Here is a 22,014-nt window from a genome sequence, read left to right on the forward strand (position 1 = left end):
GTGAACAAAACCCACATCCTGGCTAACACACTTTGGTTAGCAAGAACAGAGCAGTTAGCAAAGAAACAAACTACAGGAGCCATAAAGCAAGGTTAGTCCATTTAGAGACCTTTCTGGATCCTGAAACTATGGCCTAGGTCTTCAGTGGGTTAGTCTTTTGTTCTGGTTTCGGCAGGTCAGAATGTCGCCGCTAACATGGTGACAGTTGTGCTCAGGTCTCAGGGCCTGGTACACTGGAGCAAGGGCAAGCAGACAAAGAGCAAAGTTTCCTTCTTCAATGTCCTTTTCTGTCAACTGCCACTAGAGGTGTGTCCCACATTTAGGGTGAGGCACTTCCTACCTCAATCATATTAAGAAAATCCCATCACAGATGTGCCCATCAGCTTGGGGTTTAATGGATTCCGGATGTAACCAAATTGACCACTGAGGTTAGAAGCCATCACAGAAGGGGTAGGGGAGGCACGGGGGCTGCAGCATGGCCTCTGTGGTGTAAGGGAGCCAGTTAGGTCTCAGCAGCAAGGAAGAAACAGAGCCCAAGCAGGATGCTCTATGCCCCAAGACCCGTTCATCCAGCCAGGTTGTATGTCTCCAGCATTCTACGACACCCTCCACCCCAACACAGCATCACCACTGAGGACAAAGTAGACGAACAGATGCCATTCAAACCCTAACGCAAGAGTAGAAGAGTTTCACTGCTCTATGAGCCCTCTGTATGACTATGCCCACAGTTTATCCGTTCTACAACTGATAGTTGCTTTCCTGATTTGAGGCACAGTGGATAATATTTTGGAAGGTTTATATCACACATGGATTCTATAACTTTAACATTTCTAGAAATGTGGTTTTTTTTTTAACCTATTTACAGTCTGTGAGCAGCGCGTGCGAGCATATGTGCCTGTCTATCAGACTTTTCAGCTGTCAATGTGCTCTCGGTATGTCCTTGCAGCTTTTGTTTGGAATATTCTTGAGAGGTTGTGTGACTTTACGTATATTTTATGATCCTTCAGGTCTTTTCTTTTGGGATATATCTATCTACATATTTCTTTCTGTTCTTTCCTATATTTTAAAAAAATGGCCAGCACATTGGCAATGCCTTTAATTCCAGTACTTATGAGGCAGAGACAGGCAGATCTTTGGGAGTTTAAAGCCAGTCTAGTCTACATAATGAGTTCCAGGCCAATCAGAGCTACATAGTGAGATCCTGTCTATAAAAAAAAATAAAAATGACAAAAATCCTGGCTGTTGTGGCAATTACCCTTAATGTCAGAACCCCCTGAGAGTTTGAGGTTAGCCTAGTCTACATAGTGAGTTCTAGGCCATTCCAGACAACCTAGGGAGACCCAGTTTCAAACCCTGATGTGCAAGGGGCTTTTGCATGCTCTAATGGTCCTGGTCTAGTGGTATGCTGGTAGCAGGGTTTCAGACTCTGGATCGTGTCTTAGCTTGATAAAGGGTGTCTTAATTCAACTAGAATTGAGTTTATCAACCTTTCCCTTTATTCTTACTATGTTTGTATATGAATCTTGTTAAAGAAGTACTTCGTCACATTCCAATGCCCCAGTGTGTGTGTCTTCCCACCTACCCATAGACCTCAGGCCTCTGCTCTTTGCCCCCCTCCCCAAGTCCACACTTTCTCCCAGACTTATACACCAAGCGTCACTGCCCCACCCATAGCCACTGTCTCCTTGTTCCTGCCAACTCCAGCAAGATCTGACCCCAATCAAGAACTCAGGGACAACAAGATGTCATGGTCCCAGGCTGACCTTGAACTTATGAAGTCGGGGATTACAGGCATGTGCTATTATGCCCAATTTATGAGGTTCTAGGAATGAACCATGAAACAACTCTACAACATACCCAGCCCAGAAAAAGTGGTTAAGGGTACTTGCTACCAAGATTGATGACCTAAGCTCAATCCCCAAGACTCTGAGTCACACACACACACACACACACACACACACACACACACATGCACACGCACACGCACACTCACACGCACAGGTGTGGGATATACTCGTAATAAAAGATTATTTAAATTTAAAAAGTGTTTTAAAAAAGTGTTTCCTAGGGAAGGGAAATAGTAGTTTAGCGTTAGAGAATGCATATAACATGCTTGAGTGAGATTGTAACAAACTATATTCCCTTTAAAAATCTTTGTAATTTTACTTTTATACATATAAGCCTTTTAAAGTCTTTTGGAGTTTATTTTAATGCATAACATAAGGTAGGGATCCAATTTCATTTTTCTTTCTGTACTTTTATTTTTCAATATGGGATGATTTTTCTTGGTATCATTTATTGAGAAATCTGTTGCCCCTCAACTGCTCTGCAATGCCACCGCTGTCATACGCCAGTCCTACGTATACATATATGGCTAACTGTGCTGGTTTAGATGAACAATGCCCACCCCACAGTCTTAAGAGTTTGAGCCCTTGGTCCTCAGTTGGTGGCACCGTGTGGGAGGCTAGAGGCTGTGGCCTTGCTGGATCCTGTGTACCACTGCTGGGTCAGGGTCAAGAGTGGAAGCTTTTGGCCGCTTGAAGCTTACACCTGCAGCTTTACACTCGCGGTTGAGGGTGTGAGCCCTCAGTCTGTGCTCTGGCCACCATGCCTGCTATTTTCTGTCGTACCTTCTGCCATGGTGGACTCATTTCCCTCTGGAACTGTACCAAGTAAACTCTTCTATATTGAAGTTGCCCTGCCTATAGTGTTTTAGCCTAGCAACAGGAAGGCAACTAGTGAAATAAATCGAATTCATCTCCTCTCCTATAAGCAACCTCATCCGTACCCACTACGCTTGGTGTGTGAGGCTGAGCCCACGGGCCAGGAGAGCCTAAAGAGCAGCAGCTGTAGCATCAATCACCCCATCTTCCGAGAAGGTGCAAAGGTCAGTGCTATCTGCCCCAGCCCCCCCCCCCACTGCCCCAGTCCTCAGCACTGGCCTTCCCTTACTTTCCCATGAGCCTCTGCATTTCTATGTCTTCTTTTTTCTCCTCTCAGGCCACTTTCATGATCACATTTGATGTCTCCTACAAGGCCTTCCTGGGAGACAGGTTGCTTCTGAGGGCCAACGCAAGCAGGTGAGCTCAGGAGAGCTCTGGTATGTCACTTCTGTCCCAGTTTTATGCCCCAACTGGGCTTCATTTTCCTGGATCCCTTCACAGTTGTCTTCCTCTCTTTTTCTCCAGTGAGAATAATAAGCCTGAAACCAGCAAGACTGCCTTCCAGCTGGAGCTCCCGGTGAAGTACACAGTCTATACCGTGATCAGTAGGTAAGAATCCTTAGCTCTAACCTTGTGCCTTTGACCTTCCTCCAAGCCTGGAATCTCTTAGCTGGCTCTTTGTGTAATGGGCTTCTGAGTCAGCCTGTTTTGTGATGGTGACTGAGGCAGGATCCTTATAAAGGAGAAGTTTCGTTAGCTCACGGTCTGGAGGGTGACAGTCTGAGCAGCATAGTGCCAAATTTGACCAGAGTCCCCTGGACCACAGATGGTAGAGAGTGTGGCAGTGACAGAACAGTGAGCTAGAAGATGACCGCACAGCTAGGACAGGGAGGCAAAGCAAAGGAGGAATACTGTCACCAATACTGTCATCTGAGGGCCAAGCTTCCAACACATGAAACCTCAGAGAATACACTCAAACTGTGTCCAGTCTGGAGCAGACTCTAAGCTTCCTCCAACAGAAAGTCTTGTGTGGGTTTCCAGCCATATATCTATGGCTATGGCTATGGCTATGTCTAGGTCTAGGTCTAGGTCTAGGTCTAAGTCTATGGCTAGGTCTGGGGCTAGGGCTAGGGCTAGGTCTAGGTCTAGGTCTAGGGCTAGGGCTAGGGCTAGGTCTATGGCTAGGTCTAGGTCTAGGTCTAGGTCTAGGTCTAGGTCTAAGTCTATGGCTAGGTCTGGGGCTAGGTCTAGGGCTAGGGCTAGGGCTAGGGCTAGGGCCAGGGCTAGGGCTAGGGCTAGGGCTAGGGCTATGTCTAGGGCTATGTCTAGCGCTAGGTCTAGGTCTAGAGCTAGGGCTAGGGCTAGGGCTATGGCTAGGGCTAGGACTAGGGCTAGGGTGGGGGCTAGGGCTAGGGTGGGGGCTAGGGTGAGGGCTAGGGCTAGGTATCTATATCATCCATAACAGACCATGAAAAGTCATATAGTGCTCTGATATACCAGCCTGCTGGTGGTCATGGCACTTTGTCGCCATCATTTAGCTCCTCTTCTTCCTCCAGTACTCAGTCTCCCTTTCTTATGAAGCTCTCATTGGTGCTAGACATGGTGCTAGACACGGCGTGAAGTGATGAGATTGAGGACAAGACTTTTCTGGGCACTGCGTGCTGGGGAACTTGACCTGATAGGATAGGTCTGTCACCACACAGAGGCCATGCAAGGTCAGAGGCAGTAGAGCTGGCAGTAGAATCAAGTACAAAGCTGCTATTATGGGTTTTGAAGGTGTGGAGGTGAACACAAGGGCAGGGTAAGCTCGAAGCAGGCAAGGGACTTTCCAGAGTGAACTGTTAACTTCGTAGAGTGGAGAACTGTTGGGAAGCCTGATAGAGACCGAAGGCTGGGGTTTGTGGCTGTGGCCGCTGAGTGTAGAGGAGAACTGGGGGTGGGGGGTCGGGATCAAATGTGTCATTTTCAGTGACTTGACCCATGGATTGCATGCATGAATTTCCTCTTTCTCCCTAGGAAAACACAGCTTGCAGTTAAATATACTAGGGATATTTCAAGCTTTGTTGTTGTTGTTGTAGTGGGGCTTGGGAAGAGTTACTGCATAGCAGTAGTAGTAGTAGTAGTAGTAGTAATAGTAATTTCACTTAATCCTCTGGATAACCACATTGTTATCTCTATTTTTACCAATAAAAAAATCAAGAGGTTTAATAACCTGCCCCTGTATTCATCAGGTAAGCCACATTGAATGTCTCCTACAAGGCCACCCTGTGTGTTTATGTGGTCCAAAGCAAGCAGGCGAGCTCAGGGGCTTCTTCCAGAGAGTGTTTGGGCCCGGGGCGCATGTGTTACATACCTCTCAAGACTGGGGAAAGCTGAATGCTTTACTCAGCTTTGAAAAGAAGTTTAAGGCTGGGGAAATGGCTCAGAGGGTGAAGTCACTGCCAAGCCTGATGCCTGGGGCTGACATGATAGAGGCAGAGAACATTAAATATGCACCGTAGCACACACCCTCCCCCAGATAAACAAATAAGTGCAAAATAATTGTTTTTAAAAGAAAAGAGGTTTAGAGCTGGAGATTTTAAAGTAAGAACAGGGAAGCAGAGACAGAAGAGGTTTGGAGGCACAGAGATCCTGGCTAAGAGAAAACTCCCAATGGTTACAGAAAGCTCGTGTTTGCAGAGTGCTGTGACATCCCTCCTGCAGAACTCGAATGAGGTTAAATGACTTATGCTTCAAATTACTCTATTGAGTAGGAAATGGTGGGTCTGAGGTACGAACTTGGGCAATTTTTCATCAGTGCCTCGGTTCTGAGGACTGAACCTGGGGCCTAGAGCTTGCTAAGCAAGTGGCCGGCACACAGCCACAACCCCAGTCTTCTCTGTGGTTTGTTTGTTTGTTTGTTTGTTTGTTTGTTTTGGTTTTTCCGAGACAGAGTTTCTCTGTAAAGATAGTCCTGGCTGTCCTGGTACTCACTTGTAGACCAGGCTGGCCTTGAACTCAGAAATCTACCTACCTCTGACTCCCAAGTACTGGGATTAAAGGCATGTGCCATCACTGCCTGGCAGTCCTCTGTGTTCTTAATGTCCAGTTGATAGCACGAAACTGTCAGGCTCTGCAGAAGTTCTGAGTAGATTCTCTGCTTCTGGGTGCTGATTAAGCATTTTGGCCCTTCTTAGAGCTCAATTTTTTTTTTTAAACAAAAAAAGCAAAACAAAAAAAATGCCAAACAACAACAATAACAAAAAAACAAAAACAAACAAACAAAAAAAAAACCCAAGGTCTCACTATGTGGCCCAGGCTGGCCTCAAACTCACAGAGATCTACCTACCTCCCTGCCTCCCTGCCTGCCTCTGCCTCCCAAGTGCTGGGCACCACTATGCCTTCCTGCTTAATTCTATTGAGATCTGAGACATCATCAAGCATTGAGAAGGCAGGGACCATGACTTAACTATTGAAATCCTCAGGGCTATCCAAACACCCCTTGAAAGGACTTTGGGGTGTGAAACATTTTATTCATATGAGCAGTGGTATTCAATAATACATTTTCAAAGTGAATATGTTCTTTGTTATTTAATTTACATTTTTTAATTTTTGATAATTTCATACATGAATAATGTATTTACCCAACTTACTCCCTCTCTCTCTCTCCCCTCCTACTCCTCCTGGGCCCTTCCCTACTCTCTTTTGTAACATAGCAAATGTCTACTGAAATCCATGGGTAAGCCAGATGTGTTGTAATCTTTGCATTTGGAAGGCAGGTGTGGGAAGATTGCTGTGAATTTAAGGCTGGACTAGGCTATGACTTGAGCCTATCTTGCAAATACAAAAAGAAAGAAAAATGAGGAACCAGTAGATAGAAACCTGTCGGGGGACCCTCTTCTTGCCTTGAGTTCCTAGGCCAACTCCTTTTATATGTGTTCGCCTGCCCCGACACTACTATATCTGCTTTCACTCCAGCCACCGGAGACAGGGTCACTCCATTTGTCCCAAGTGATCTAGCCTTCCCTTTGTAGGGCCCCCATAAGCTTGTTTATTCCAGCAGAAGACTTTGTAGGAGTTCCCGAGGCCACGTCTTACCTGTTGAACTATCAGTTAGAGGAGACAAATAAGCATTTTCTCACTGGGAAATGGTGATCAGTACAAGAAACATGTAGACGTTGGGTCTCTAAGTGAAAATCACTGGAACTTGACTAAGAACATTTCCTGCCAAAGAAAGAGCTGGAACAGATCTTTGGGGGTATAAAGAAGTCAGTGCATCAAGGGAAGAGCTAGTAGCTCCGGTTCCTGGCAAAGGCTCTGTGGAGGAGGAGCAGAAACTGGCACGGAGGCTGCAGATACATTTGAAGGCCACTGTTGTTTTCCTGCATCAGCTGCTGGGCCCAGTACTCTGCCGCAAGCTGTGGTTCAAACAGAGATGGCGTCAGAGCTGCTTTTCACTAACGTGCCATTTTCTCCAGGCAGGAAGATTCCACCAAGCATTTCAACTTCTCATCTTCCCACGGGGAGAGAAGGAAAGAGGCAGAACATCGATATCGAGTGAGAAGCTAGAGAACACGCTGTCGGGCTCAGCTCAAGATGGGGAAGACTGGAGAACTATGGGTAAGCAATAAATAGAGGTGTCCCAGGGGTCACACCAATATCTGGTCTTCATCCCTGCAGGTGAATAACTTGAGTCCATTGAAGCTGGCCATCAGTGTTCACTTCTGGGTCCCCATCCTCCTGAATGGTGTGGCTGTGTGGGATGTGACTCTGAGGAGCCCAGCAGAGGTACCAGCCTGTGCTAGTTCACGCTCCAGAATCCCTTTCTATAATGATGCCATCCATGCTCTTATCAGGGGAATCTCCCCCCTCCTAGGGTGTCTCCTGTGTGTCACAGAGGGAACCTCCTCAGCATCCCGACTTTCTGACCCAGATTCAAAGACGTTCTGTGCTGGTGAGAAAAATCCATGTACTGGGGGACACAGAGGAATATCCTGATGAATCAGAGCTGTGTAGTCAGCCTGCGATTTTATAGTCTCTCCTCAATGTTAGCCTTTATTTCATCTTTTTGTCTCTTTCTAAGAAAAGGCTCCCCCTCCTGTCCCCAGGACTGCTCCATTGCTGACTGCCTGCACTTCCGCTGTGATGTGCCCTCCTTTGGCATCCAGGATGAACTTGACTTCATTCTGAAGGGCAACCTCAGCTTCGGCTGGGTCAGTCAGGTGCGTGGCCAATAGTATAAGTCCTCCCCTGGACCATGTGTGCCTGATGGGTCTGGGGCACCCTTGGGTCAGGGCAGTTCTTGAACCCTGAGCTGTCCCAGATCTAATACCCAGATCTGTCCCATCCTGTCTTTTGCAGACATTGCAGAAAAAGGTGCTACTCCTGAGTGAGGCTGAAATCACATTCAACACATCTGTGTACTCCCAGCTGCCAGGACAGGAGGCATTTCTGAGAGCCCAGGTAATGACTGTGGCAGGTGGCAGTTAGGCTGGTGAAAGGGCTCTGAATGTTCAGTCTGTAGTACTGCCTGGGGATCTGCCAGCATGGACAGAGGGTGAAGGTTCCCAGACACTCAGAATGCATGAATGCTTTTGTAGCTCAATGGTTGGAAGCATTCATGGGCAATGGGGGATAAATATAGGGAGGGGGATAAATAAAGGTGTGTGTGAGAGTGTGCATGTGTGTGTGTGAGAGTGTGTGTGTGCCTGTGTGTATGCATACCTGTGTGTTTGTGTGTGTGTGTGTGTGTGTGTGTGCATGTATGAGAAAGAATGGGCACTCACTGATTTTCAAATCAGGTGGCAACGATGCTAGAAGAGTATGTGGTCTATGACCCCATCTTCCTCGTGGCGGGCAGCTCGGTGGGAGGTCTGCTGTTACTGGCTCTCATCACAGCAGCACTGTACAAGGTGAATTGTTGTTTTCACATCATTTTCCTAACACTACTAATGTTTACCACCAGCTCTGCCATGCACACAATAGGACAGTGAGAACTCAGATCATGGTTGTGGGGCAGGCTTGGCCACATGTTCTGTTCCTATCACTTACATTTGCTTGGTCTTTTTCCATTTCTCCTTTTTGAAATAACAATAAAACTTACATCACAGAATGGCTGAAGTGAAACAGACATGCCATAAGCGCAAATCTGCCTGACACTGAGCCTGTGCCTTCCTCTCACAGTTAATGTCTAACGACTGCTTGGCACATGCTCTTTCTCAATATGTGACAGTTATTCACACAACTGCTCAGGCACTCAGCTGGAAGTTATTTTAGTTTTCTTATCTTCAACTTCTCCACTTTCTTCCCTTCCCTTTTACCCAGTTTTTCTGTCTTTATTACATTTTATAGCTTGGCTTCTTCAAACGTCAGTACAAAGAAATGCTGGATGGTAAGCCTGCAGATCCTGACACAGCCAGCCAGGTGGATTTCAACTTTGAGACTCCTCCACATCTTCCATCCTAGGAATTAACTTTCCTGTGTATCTCCACAATGAAGAGATTGGTCTTGCTTTTGCCTATGAATCTACTGGCATGGGAACAAGTTCTCTACAGCTCTCTACTAGCCTGGGAAACTTCCCAGGCATGATGCCACCCTTCCTGAGCTGGGAGATGTTTATGCTTTTGCCCATGTGTCAGACTTCAGTGCTGCTCCACGTTTTTTTTGCAAGAGCAGGAATGGGGTCAGCATAAATTTACATATGGATAAGAATTACCACACAATACAGACTGAGGAGAGTATGCTCAATATTCAATATATTGCTTGCATGAATTTTTAAAAAACAAAATGAGGGGCTGGAGAGATGGCTCAGCGGTTAAAAGCACTGACTGCTCTTCAGAAGGTCTTGAGTTCAAATTCCAGCAACCACGTGGTGGCTCACAACCACCCATAATAAAATCTGACGCCCTCTTCTGGTGCGTCTGAAGATAGCTACAGTGTAATTAGATATAATAATAAATAAATATTTTTTAAAAATGAAAATGCAGGAGAAAACATTACATTTTCCTTATATAAAAAATAACTTGAACCCAGATACCAACTGCCCTCGAGCCTGCCCACCCCCTTCTACTACGCTTTCCCCAAAGAACCAGAGGACACAAAACTTGCACACCTTTATTGTGCTGTCCACTGGAGCCTCAGGGGTGCTCAGAGCCAGTATGCAGAAGGTCAATTTGGAGACGTTGGAAGAGTGTGTCTGCTGAGACTTCAAGGGCGCTCATAGCCGGTGGGCAAGGGATTGACGTGAGGATTATGGAAAAGTGTGTGGTTACCATCTCCCCAGGAGAAGGGCTGTGGAGAGAAGGCAGACAAGTCACCACAGTCCCTCCCCTGCCATTCCCCTGCATGCCCTCCCTCACTTCTCCTCTGGTATACCTTGGTTCGGATGCGGAGGTGGTGATAAGGGATGAACTCTGGGCGCTCGTGGTGGCCAGCGTGCATCCAGCAGTTAAGGGAGCAGAGGGCTACGCTGGGGAGAGCCAGTACAAAGGTCAGGAGGCGCCAGGTGTTGGCTGGGGGAACAAAGGTGGGGTGAGAGTTAGATTTATAGGCAAAAGCTATCCCTGGGCCTAGAGGTCCGAAAGATCAGAAGAGGGGAGCCAGGAGACAGAAGGAGCGGGAAGCTGAGGCCAAGAGAACAGATCGGCTAGGCTACCGAATCAGAGTCAGGCCTGGCCCCACTTACCTCCTGCCCCTCCATGGTCTCCTTTGGCTGCGCTGGCCATGCTCCGACTCAGGACCTTAAGAGGCAGAGCCATTGTCGAAGAGAGGCGAGGAATGGCACTGTCCTTCCCTGTCCCCTTCACCCAGTCTAGAGGATCTCCTTCCCTCTCAGAGCCAATCACCTGTTGAGCCGGCACATGGATGGCTATTTTTAGGGGCTTTCTCTATCTAAAGTGGGTCTTGACTGGCAGGCAATCCTCTTCAGGCAGCTGATGCAATGTGCCTTTTATTTTGGCAAGAGAAGATTTAAAGTGAAATACACCCCTGGTTTGGTGATACAAGCCTGTCATCCCAATACTTGAAATGCGTAGGCAGGAAGATCGGAGTTCAAGGCCATTGTTGTCAACTTAATGAGTTTGAGCACCGCTTGAACTACATAAGACCTTGTCTTTAAAACAAAATTTTACAGTGGGGTAGAGTGGGGGGTGGGAGTTTAGCTCAGTTGGTAGAACGCCGGGAGTGCCTGCTTATCTAGTACCCATAATGCCCTGAGTTCTTTCCCTACTGCTACACAAGCCCAGTGTGGTGGCAATCATCTGTAATGCCAGCCAGCACTTGGGACATGGAGGCAGAAGGATGAGGAGTTCAAGGCATTCTTGGACTACATACCAAGGTCAAAGCTATCCTGGGCTACACTGGACTATCTATCAAAATAAATATGTGTATTCATAGGGGTGGGGAACAAATTTATTTAATACTGTGTTCTCAATGGCTAGCACAGAGTAGACATGTAATATGCATAAAATTAATTAAGTGCCCACTTTAAAAATTATTTATCAGTGCTGGGAATTGAATCCCAGGGCTGTGTACATGCTAATGAAATGTTCCTCCACTGAGCTCAGTCTTGGTTGTTGCTGTATTTTACTTTGTATTGGTGTGTGTGTGTGTGCTCATACATGACATGGATGTGGAGCTCAGAGGACAACTTTATGGTTCGTTTTCTCCTTCTGGGAGCCAAGAGCAGGTCACCAGGCTTGTATAGTGAGCACCTTTGCCCACTGATACATCTAACCAGCCCAAGAAGCTTAGAGGCAGAGGGGAGAAAAGATTGTAAGAGCTGGACCTCTGTAGCCCAAACTGTATTCTCAGCCATTAGACTTTCTGTTCTTTCTGTCTGTGATAGGCATTCACGATGCAGGCAAGACTGAAATGGAACCCATGACCCTCCTGCATTAGTTTCATAAGTACTTTGGTTCTAGGTATGGATTGTACTGTACTCAGATTTACAGTTTAACAGGACACTTCTAGCTCTGAGCAAAGTTTGATGTACCTAATCCATTTATAAAAGGAAAGTAAGGTACATTTTCAAGAAAAGGCTCTATACCTGTACCTCTTATTTATTTTAAATTTGGGCTAGTGAGATGGCTCACTAAGGGTAAGGGTGCCTGCCGATAAGCCTGACAATCTGTGTTTGATCTCTAAGACCCACGAGGTAAAAGATATTCATGCTCCCAGCCCCCACAAATAAACAAATGTCATAGAAATGGAATAGTTTCACCTACCCTGGGTTCCTCTTTCCGTAATGAATTCTTCCCATAGTCACTTTTGCCCTGTTGGATTTTGGGAATGCTGTGGAAATGGGACTTTAAATTTTCCTGTCACCATACACGGTTCCCTCTAATCTCCTCCCTCTCTAGTTCCATTATGGCTACTGAAGAAAACAGAAAGAGGGACATTTGTACTTACAGAGTCTCTGGGCCCCCTTTCCTCCTAAGCAACTTCTCAAGAGGTTTGCTGACAATTGCCATCCCTGCCTTCTCTGCTTGTTACCGCCGCTTGGTGAATGCTGCAAAGGTCACTACTGTCCTCTACCGCCATCGTGTGGTACACTTGCATATGTACCTGGTGATTTTAAGATTTTTTTCTACAGGAGGTAGTTTCTGTGTTATGTTGTTGATTTTTGTGCTGCTGGGGACAGAAACCAGAGGCTAGGTACACAAGGCAAACTCACACTCCCAGCCACTTTCTTTTTTCTTTTGTTTGGTTTTCACTGAGTACCCTGCCCGGCTTGGATCTTAAGTCGCCCTTGGTGCTGTTTTTCCAGGTACATGCCACCACATCCAGCTGGGTTTTGTCTTAACTGTTTCTGTGTGAGAACTGTAGCATCTGCATCTGTAACATCTGTAGCAACTGTAGCACCCTTGCACCATGCATTAGTTAGATTCCCATTCCTGGAAGTTTGTTCTTTGCTTCAGGCAGAGAAAAGCCAAACTCACTTGTAGCTGGTCTTTGCTACTTTGTGGATTCTTTTTTCCCCACCCTTTATCCCCTGGTTTTACCCTCTAACACTGGATAAAAGAGAAACAAGGTTAGATGGGAGAGAGGAATTAGGGAAATCTCTGAATCTAATTTCTTTCCTTTTGTTTCTTCCTTAACCATGACTCCTAATGACCAACACTCACCCTACCTGCCTCTGGGACCCTCTCATTTATGTACCCTCTGAAAAGTTCCCAGGATTCCTAAAGGTCACAATGACAGAAACTATCTGCAGCTGGCAAAACCATGCCTCTGCCAGAGCATGAGGCAAATGATAATCAGCTGAAGTGGACTGTCGGAAGCCGCCTCATCCCCCTACATCTGGAATTAAAACAAATCACATTCATGTAATTTTTCTGTGTTTTTAAAAAGAAACCAAAATTCCAGAATTCTTAAAAGTGTCACTACATTCACCAATTGCTAAACCCTGCTGTGTAACATCCAGACCTCTTGTTAGGGATATGCCAAGTGGTGGTGATGCAGGGCATGAGGAATGACCCATGCCCATCTTTCTTATGCCTGTTCCTTAGGGCACTACATAGTATTGTTAGCAGACATTTTTTTTTTCGAGACAGGGTTTCTCTGTATAGCCCAGGCTGTCCTGGAACTCACTCTGTAGACCAGGCTGGCCTCGAACTCAGAAATCCGCCTGCCTCTGCCTCCCAAGTGCTGGGATTAAAGGCATGCGCCACCACACCTGGCTGTTAGCAGACATTTTATGGGTTCTTGTAAAAGTCATCACATGTTAGTGGGAAAATTAGACTCAGAAGAAAAGGCAGATGTGGCACACACACACACACACACACACAACCCTGCCCCCTATCATTGTTTAGAGAACATTCATCTTCAATGACAGGCTGTTATTTAGATGTGTAGCCGGGCATAAGTCATAACGAAAGTAAATAATTTCCCCCAGAATGTCTTGTCCTTCACAGATACACCAAGGCTAACATAATTCTTTGAGCCAGGCTTCACACCTTGGAGCGATGGTGACTAGGCCTCTAGAAAACATCAACATCAACAATACTGTGAGTCCATAGGGAAGAAGAAGCTACTGTGACCACCATTTCCAACCGTTCCCTGTTGAACTCCTCAACATCCCACCATGCAGAGACCCACCGGCTTTCAGGTTAGCAACAGGAGCAGGGCTGTACAGCTCTTCAAACATCTGCCATGTCTGCCAGCCAGCTTCTGGGTGGGGTGGGAGCATGGCTGACGAGTCTGCCGTCATCTCTGGGCCGTGACCTGGAGAGGCCGGTCTAAGTGGGCTTTTGTGCTCCAGGTCTCTCCTTCCTCAGTTGGGGTTGCGGTCTTTACCCAGGCACACCTGTGACTTAGTGCTTAAATGAGTGCCCAGAGTTCAGCCTGTTGTGCTGGCTGGTCCTAGGCAGAACATCAATGTTATACTTATTTGAAACTGCCCTGGGAACTTCTTATAAAATCAGGTATTGGGCTCTCAGCCCTGGGATAACCTTTGCTAAGGAGGGTACTGAATGCATATTGGAGGGTACAGCAATTGAACTACACACAGGTCCCATACAAGCTGGGCGGTAGGCTTAGGTACCACATCCCTCTGTTTACAGTGTTAACATGTGACAGTTCAAAAACCAAGCTGCTGTTTGATTCTTCATTGCTTGAGATCTTCAGGGCGTGGGTAGAGAAGCCAAGATCCTCCACTATGCAAGAGAATCCATATCCCCCCCGCCCCCCCATCATGTGAGGCATGAGGAGTAATTCACCTTCCCTACAGATGGAGGAGGCTTCTCTGGTCCAGCATCTTCTCTACAGATAGGACAGGAGCAATAGACTCTGGCTAGTCTTACTTCCCCGTGCTTCTGTGTCTCGTAGTGGGGCTAGAATGCACCTCACTCTGAGGGAGTCTGTGTCCCATGCGAAGGAGAGGGCACTACTTGACCTTGGGGATGTCCTGCCGTGAAAGTATACCAGCCAATTAATTACTCTTACACAGCACACACATTGTAAATTTAACCCATTTTATTCAAGTATTCAATTCTCCAAACCAGGTCTTATTTTTATAATTTTATTGCTAAAATGTTCAATTTTAAATGTTATTTCATATTGGCAAACTTCAAGTTTCCTTTCAAGCTTGCTCGACCTTGCCACTTTAAGCTTTCCTTTGCTAGTTCTATGACAGTTACAGAACACTGTTTAATGGGAGATATAAATTGGCTCTGCCTCCTATCTTTTCTCTGTAAATAAATTACATTTATTTTTAGAATGACTACAAACAGTTCTAGGTATATTAAAAACATTCAATCACTTGTGAGGTGATTGATCATTAATTCATACTTTAATTATCTTTGTTTTAAGAATTAATAATAAGCTAGATGCTCCCATAAGATTACTATTTTATAAATTGGAATAATTTATCTTTGTCAAGACTTTGAGCTTTAGTAACAAATTTTGAATTGAAGCTCTTTTTAATACCTAAATCAACTTCAAACCATAAGTATAAGCTACAGAATAGCCTGGAACCTCATTTTAACAGTTCTTTTATAGCGTATCTGTATAAAACAGTTTACTAGATCATACATTAAGCATGTGTTTTTCTTTAATTATATAAATTTTATGTTGTTAGTTTCCACAGTAAAAATGATTTCAGAAACAAAGTTGGAAGTTATTTTAATTTTTATTATATTATCAAACTGAAAGGTAACTTTATCCCTTCTTAGCATTTATTTTTCCCCAAATGGGCATTTTCTTTTATTTTGGAATCCTCATTTCTAAAGTGAGATTTCCTGGAATGTCAGCATCTGGCATTATCTTCTTCTCAAGCAAGCTCATTTTCTTTGTAAAGAGCATAATTCAGGAGAGTGGATCAGGTTGATTTCATAAGTAGATGTCCATAGGAATAAAACTGTGTGCAATGAATCGTTACCATCACTACTGCTGTGACTCAGTTTCCCCAAATGGCAAGGTTTAACACAACTAGCAAACATATAAGTGATTAACACACATTTTAAGTTTTTACTATCATGACTAGATTGTTATAACCTTGGGAATATTAATAAACTCATCATCAGTAAATATATCCTTAAGTCCCATTCCTCATAAACCTTATATTACTTTTTCAGACCTTCTGTGACTTGGCTTTAAGTTTGTATTGTTTTATCCATTATTATATTGTCTTAGTTTTTCTCAAAGCCTATTTTTAATATAGGTTCTTAAATACTTTAACCTCCCTTCTGGCCCACCACCCACCAGAGGTAGTAGAAAAGAAAGGTTATTAGGATATAGGGGAAGTGAACCTGCTTGGAAATTCTTTGGAGCAAATCCCATCTGTGCTGTCAGGAAATCAGCAGTTCAGTTCACAGGAGTCAGCAACAGCAGCAGCTTGATCCACTCGCAAACACGTCATGAGTACACTAGCAGTCCAGTTCAGTTGTGTTGGGATAGCAAACATGAATCAGCAGAGGTGGCACGACCTAGCAGAGACAGTCAGGCCTCAGCCGAAATGGCACAAGCCAGTGGGAGGGACCAGGACCTCCAGGGACACCAGGAGAAGTTCTTCGCTGTGCCTCTCTCAATGAAGCAAAGATCAGGGAAGACTAGAGACCAAGAAGCTTTGCAAAAACAGCTGTGTAATCAAGCCTCTCTCACTGTCCACTGAGTCCTATTTATGTCCCTCCAAACATCATGTGTCCTCCATCGGTCTTGCCTCACCATGGGTCTTGCCTCAGCATGTGAGTCTGTATTAGCTGACATCACTCTGCCAATCAGCCACCATGGAAGTGGCAAGAAGCCACCAGAGCACCAATACATTGGTGCATTTCTCTCTATGGAGTCCCGACAAATGGAGCTCAACAACACCATGTAAGGTGAACCAATATATGTGTGTCATTAGCGAAGAATTCTTCATCACTTGTCCTTTCATGTGTTTGCTTTAGAGAAACATCTTTTCACCTATGTCTGCATCAGGAACGCACTCCTTCACGTGTTTGCCCTAGCAAAACACCATCCGACATAACTGACTTTCCAAAGAACCCATAATATTCCACTTCATTACATATTTACTTTTAAGATGAAACATATATATTGTATATATAATCATATATATTGCATATTGTAATATGCATTATATAGCATAATATATGTAATATATCATGCATGTAATATATATCATATACTGTACTATAATCATATATTATATATATGATTCACTTTTGTCTAAAACATTTAAATTATTTTTATTAAAGATATAACCTTATAACTATATTCTTTGCAACATTTCAACTTTTTTTGTTGTAACTTTTAAGTAAACTTCTTTCTGCTTGCAATTTTATATCCTTTTAGCCTTTCTTTTTCAAATCACAGCAAGGGTTTTAGAGATTTATTTTGACTGAGGAACAATTTTTATACCTATGAACTACCATGAAAAAGAAGTTAGAGCTAAAGATCTTTAGAGATTGTATTAGGATTCTCTAGAGAAACAACTGATAGAATGAATACATATTAGAGTGGCTTACAGGCTATGGTCCAAATAAAAGAAAAAGTGTTGCCCTAGGAACCCCAAGACTAAGTTCTCAGCACAAAGGAGATTTATTTGCCCCAAAGGAACAAAGGGCAGGGAATAAGAGGCAAAGACTGGAGATAGAGGACGATTGCGAAAGGGAAGGGAATGAGGGAAAGGGAGGAGGGGTGTTAGTCTTGGAGGACAAAGGACTGCCTCTGGATAGAGAGTTGACAAGTGTGGCCCATAGGAAAATGGTGGTTTATAAAGGTACAAGGGGAAAATCCCGTGTTAGGATGAGGTATTCAATTTTGATTGGGCATCTTAGCTAGATGAGCGAAAAGGGGTTTTGATTGCTGGACTTCAATACTTTGATAACTGGACCTTGGTAGCCAGCCTCAGGAAGAGGAAGAAGCCAAATAATGGAACAGATCATGGGGACTAGCTTTAGGAATGTAATCTAGCAGGTTTTAGCAAGGTAGAGGGATGGGAGAGAAGAGAAAGGCCTACAAGAGCTATGCTTGGGCTGGCTAGAGTCCCTTCACCCACCATTCCAGTAATGACTGTCTCCAGATGGAAAGCCCAAGAATCCAGCAAGATGTTCAGTGCACAAGGCTGGATGTCTCAGTTGGTCTTTAGTATATTCAGGAATCCTAAAGACATAGGCTCTAATGCCAGTGTAGGAATGAACCCACCAGTGAGAGTGACGGCAACCAGACAAAGAGTAAAAATGTATTTTTTGTCCTTTATATAAGCAGCCACTAGAAGATGTGGCTCAGATTTAGGGTGGATCTTCCCACCTTAGAAGATCTGGATTTAGGGTGGATCTTCCCAAATTTAATTTAAAATTTAATTAAGAAAAGTCCCTCACTGGTGTACCTACCCACTTGGGTTTTAGTTCATTCCAGATGTAGTCAAGTTGACAACCAAGAATAGCCATCACACATGTGAACCTTGTATGTTTAGATGGCACATCACATATATTCTTTCTTTTCCTCATTAAAAGTAATGTAAAGTATTACCTCTTATTTTCTGTCTCAGTTCTGAAATATCCAGCCACCTTAACTTTGATATATTAAGTCCTTTTCTGAAAAACAAGTTTTTATACAATGAGATATATTTAACAAATAAACTTACTATGTGTTCTCAGATGTCCTAAGAGGGTGGCTTAAGAAATATCTATTTCTATTAGAGTCTTCATCTATATATGCCAGCTCCCCTATAGCTGCCTAGATGGGAACCCCCTTCTTAGTCTTTCCTAAACTATAAATATCCTAGTTTGTCCCTAAATACTTTGAGCCTGTATGCAGTTAGGTCCCGACTCATATACCTGGCTGAGCAGCATGACTGGACACTCAGGCGGAGGTTCAATGACCCTGTCCATCTTAACCTTCCGTGAAGGAATAATAAGATTTAACAAGCCCAGCCATGATCAATTTACGCAGGAACAAGTGAAGGGATAAGATGTCAGTTGTTTATCTTAGTGATACTATATAACATCCTCTTCATAAAAGAAAACTGAATCCAAATTACATATATAGAGTAATCTAATAAATTAATATCACCTGTGAAGAAACTTGAGACAAAACTGTTTGGGTCTAACGTGGGCAGGTCAGATCTAATCTCCACAGCCAGCGTTTCAGCAATCTTAAAGAGCATATGGGAATTTACCAATGTTATCTACGCCCAAAGGCATTTTAAAAGAAAAACTGAACCCAGTGCTTTATATTGGATAACAAACTCATTGTTGAGTCCAGTGACAATTATGTGGACCCAAAACATCTGCCCTGCTTTTATTCTGTGGAGAGTCATCTAAATGTGTCTTCTATGCCAGGTCTGATGGGGACTCACAAGAGACAGACAGCATTGTTCTTTGAGAAAGCTGTAAGGAATAGAACATTTGATTTTTAAATGTTCTGTATATCTGTAATTTACAGATATGGTATCTGTAAATCAATAAGATCACAGGGGCGTGGCAGTTTGCACTCAAGATCAAAGAGGATCAAGCTGACAGAGGTATCTGAAGTGGCAACTTCTGGTTTCTTTGTAAACTCAGTTGTGTCATGTGATGTTTTTTTGGAAGCTGCCTAGTGAGAAGGCACATGATGCTTTGCTGAAAGCAGACACCTGAGAGGGTGTGTGATATTTAAAAAGAATATAAATGGAGCTGGCGGTGGGGCACACGCCTTTAATCCCAGCACTTGGGAGGCAGAGGCAGGCAGATTTCTGAGTTTGAGGCCAGCCTGGTCTACAGAGTGAGTTCCAGGACAGCCAGGGATATACAGAGAAACCCTGTCTAGAAAAAACAAAACAAACAAACAAACAAAACAAACAAATAAACAAAAAACAATGGAACCCCACGAACAATGAGAGGGCTCTTTTACATTGCTACACTGTGCAATACTTCACTGGTCTTCGCAGGTCTTCACTGGTGTTTGTGAGTCTTCACTTTTTAGAGAGGAAAAAAAAGGTGGCAAAGAACTTCTCATGGTATTCCAGCCAGTTCTGGCTACTTCCTCTGACAGGAGCCTTGTTGTCTCTGATGGATTGTGCCACCTCTACTGATTCATGTTTGGTGTTTGCTATTGAACTGGCAATGAAGAGTAGAATTACCCCAAGGAACTACCTCTAAACAGGTCCACAAAACCCTTTTCCTATTAACCCTTTTTTTCTCCTACTTCTGCTCAGTGGGTTAGAAGAGAAGTTGAAGCATTTAAGAACCCTAAATAAAGTAGGTTTTGAAAAAAAAATCTAAGCCTACAGGTATCTTTTTTTTATTGATGTCTAGACATTCTTGGGCTGGAACTACTTGAATGCCTATACCCATAATCAATTACGTGTGCCTGCCGTCAACCTGAAACACTCAAGTATTTTCCCTTTAAATGTCCCCTTTGCCCTCTTTTTAAATTATTAAGTACCTGTAACAGGAGAAATTTAAACATAGAAAACATAAAAAACAGACATGTAAAGGAACTCAGAAAATGATGGTATCAGATTGTCATAGAAACAGTAAGTATTCAGGCTCGGTGGGGCAGAAACAATGGCAGCATGCATGTAGCAAAGGGGTTTCAAGAAGGGAACAGCTATCCAGTAGAAGGAGCATGCATTGCAGGCCCAGCATAGCCTACATCTCTAGGCTTCTGCAAACCATAGAACCCTTGCATGGTGCCACAGAGCAGATAGAACTCTAGTGTTCATGTGGGATCAACATCCATATGGACCAGAACCATCTTGTTCTGGGCCAGATTTATGAGGTCCCTCAGGTGGGAAGAGGCACTGGGTTTGGAAGTTTCCTGAGTGCAGTAGCAGTTTCTTCTGAAATTAAAACCTTTCATATCTGAGGGAAAGAGGAATTCTAAGACAGGATGCTTTCTGGGAGGTGAGACAGTAGGATGTTTTAAGGGGAGGTGAAATGCTTCAAGGAAGCTCTTTAAAACAGGAAGTCAAGAATTCAAAGTAGCTTCAGGAAGTTCCTGAAACAGATTAGATTAGTTTCACTATCCTATCCCCACTCCCACCCCCACCCCCACAACCCCACCACCCCGTAAACAGTAAAGGTTGCTAAGAGTCACTCTCAGAGAAGACCAGCTGCCTGGAGGAAGCAGGGCCCTGCTGTGCTGCCTGGAGGAGGTTCAGATTAACTGAGCCACCAGGAAAGAACTGTGCACAGTACTACTGTATTTCAGCTTTTGTGAATTGTCACCCATGCTGAGTGGCCTTTGGTGCTGCAGCTGTCTTTGAATAATTTTTGTTTGTATAAGTAACCCTTCACCCATATTCCTGTGAAACCCATTGGTTCACCATGCTTTGTGGTGGTTTGAATGAGAATGGCCCCATAGACTTGTATATTTCAATACTTGGGCCCAGTTGGTAGAAGTATTTGGGAAAAATAAAGTTGGAGGAGTTGCATCAGTGCAGGTGTGCTTTGAGGTTTCAAAGCCAGTGTCTCTGGCTTAGTTCTCTCTGCCTGTAGCACCTTACCTTATCCTACAGGTCCCCTAGTGAGTTTTCTTTATCTCCAAAAGAGTGTAGGGTGATCAGCCATTCAGGGAGTCAGAGAGCCATTCAGAGGAAGTTCCCAAAATACTGTCAGGGAGCTCTCTCATTTCATTTTCCAAGACTGGGTTGAGCAGCTGCTCCAAGACTGGAATGGAGGAAATCTTCCTGGGGCCTCCATTTATAAAGGAAGATACTCGCCCTCTCTCAGTAAGGAAGTCTCAGGGCTCAGAGACAACCCAGCTCTTGAGTTAGTACACCTGTTGTTTCAATAGGCCCAGCCCTATCAAAAATGTTTCATAGCTTATGTAGAATTAGGCATTGACATAATCTCGTCCATATGGCCATTGGCCATCCTTAAGGTAATCTTTTTATCCCATCCAAGGGAGATTTTTTTTTCCTTGAGCTAAGCAAGTTTTACAGACGCTGAAATGTGCAGGTTTCTAGTTAAGGCAGTTTTATATTTAGCAAACAGAACTTGCTGCCTATGCTCTTTTCCAGAAAAAGAAGGAACACACAGCAGGTTTAGAAAAGCAGGCATCAGTCATTTGGTTTCAGCTCTATTGTCCCAGATCTGACATAGTTATTGTTCTCTTACTCTGATGCAACCTAGTATTTCCTTAGTCATCTAGTTAGTCATGTTTGATTAATATTAAAGCTTGCTATTTTCCTTCTCCCCTTCACCACACACTCCATTCTTTCTGTGCCACCACAGCCATCCCTTCCTATAAACTTTGTCACTCACCTAACCCAGGCTTTCTTTTTTTTAATCTCTAGATTACAGTCTATTTTCTACATGGCCTTTATTGGGGGTGGGGTAGAGGTATGGTGGGATGGGATGGGATGGGGTGGGGTTTATTTTCTTCAACTTCCAATTACTTTACACAGGTTGCAAAGCACATTTGTTCTAGTAGGACAGAGCTTCCT

General features: G+C 44.2%; 2 protein-coding genes across 2 annotated transcripts in view; one reads left to right on the forward strand and one right to left on the reverse strand.

The window, feature by feature from the left end:
* The window catches only part of LOC116101365 (integrin alpha-D), a 27,625-nt gene extending 18,229 nt beyond the window's left edge, over positions 1–9,396 (forward strand). The window contains exons 19-28 of the mRNA XM_031384946.1: positions 2,774–2,887; positions 3,001–3,080; positions 3,189–3,272; positions 7,121–7,199; positions 7,323–7,430; positions 7,519–7,596; positions 7,751–7,864; positions 8,004–8,105; positions 8,444–8,554; positions 8,994–9,396. Coding sequence (XP_031240806.1) covers positions 2,774–2,887; positions 3,001–3,080; positions 3,189–3,272; positions 7,121–7,199; positions 7,323–7,430; positions 7,519–7,596; positions 7,751–7,864; positions 8,004–8,105; positions 8,444–8,554; positions 8,994–9,107 — 984 coding nt within the window. The 3' untranslated portion in view covers positions 9,108–9,396. The remainder of the gene's footprint in view (positions 1–2,773; positions 2,888–3,000; positions 3,081–3,188; positions 3,273–7,120; positions 7,200–7,322; positions 7,431–7,518; positions 7,597–7,750; positions 7,865–8,003; positions 8,106–8,443; positions 8,555–8,993) is intronic.
* Positions 9,397–9,739: 343 nt separating this feature from the next.
* Positions 9,740–10,476, reverse strand: LOC116100918 (cytochrome c oxidase subunit 6A2, mitochondrial). The gene is made up of 3 exons (XM_031384634.1): positions 10,327–10,476; positions 10,017–10,153; positions 9,740–9,932 (listed from the first exon to the last, which is right to left on the reverse strand). Exons 1-3 carry the CDS (start codon positions 10,397–10,399, stop codon positions 9,849–9,851), a joined length of 294 nt encoding a protein of 97 aa, XP_031240494.1. The 5' UTR covers positions 10,400–10,476; the 3' UTR covers positions 9,740–9,848.
* Positions 10,477–22,014: the final 11,538 nt, after the last annotated feature.

The sequence above is a fragment of the Mastomys coucha genome, unplaced genomic scaffold, assembly GCF_008632895.1.
Source record: "Mastomys coucha isolate ucsf_1 unplaced genomic scaffold, UCSF_Mcou_1 pScaffold21, whole genome shotgun sequence".
NCBI lineage: Eukaryota > Metazoa > Chordata > Mammalia > Rodentia > Muridae > Mastomys > Mastomys coucha.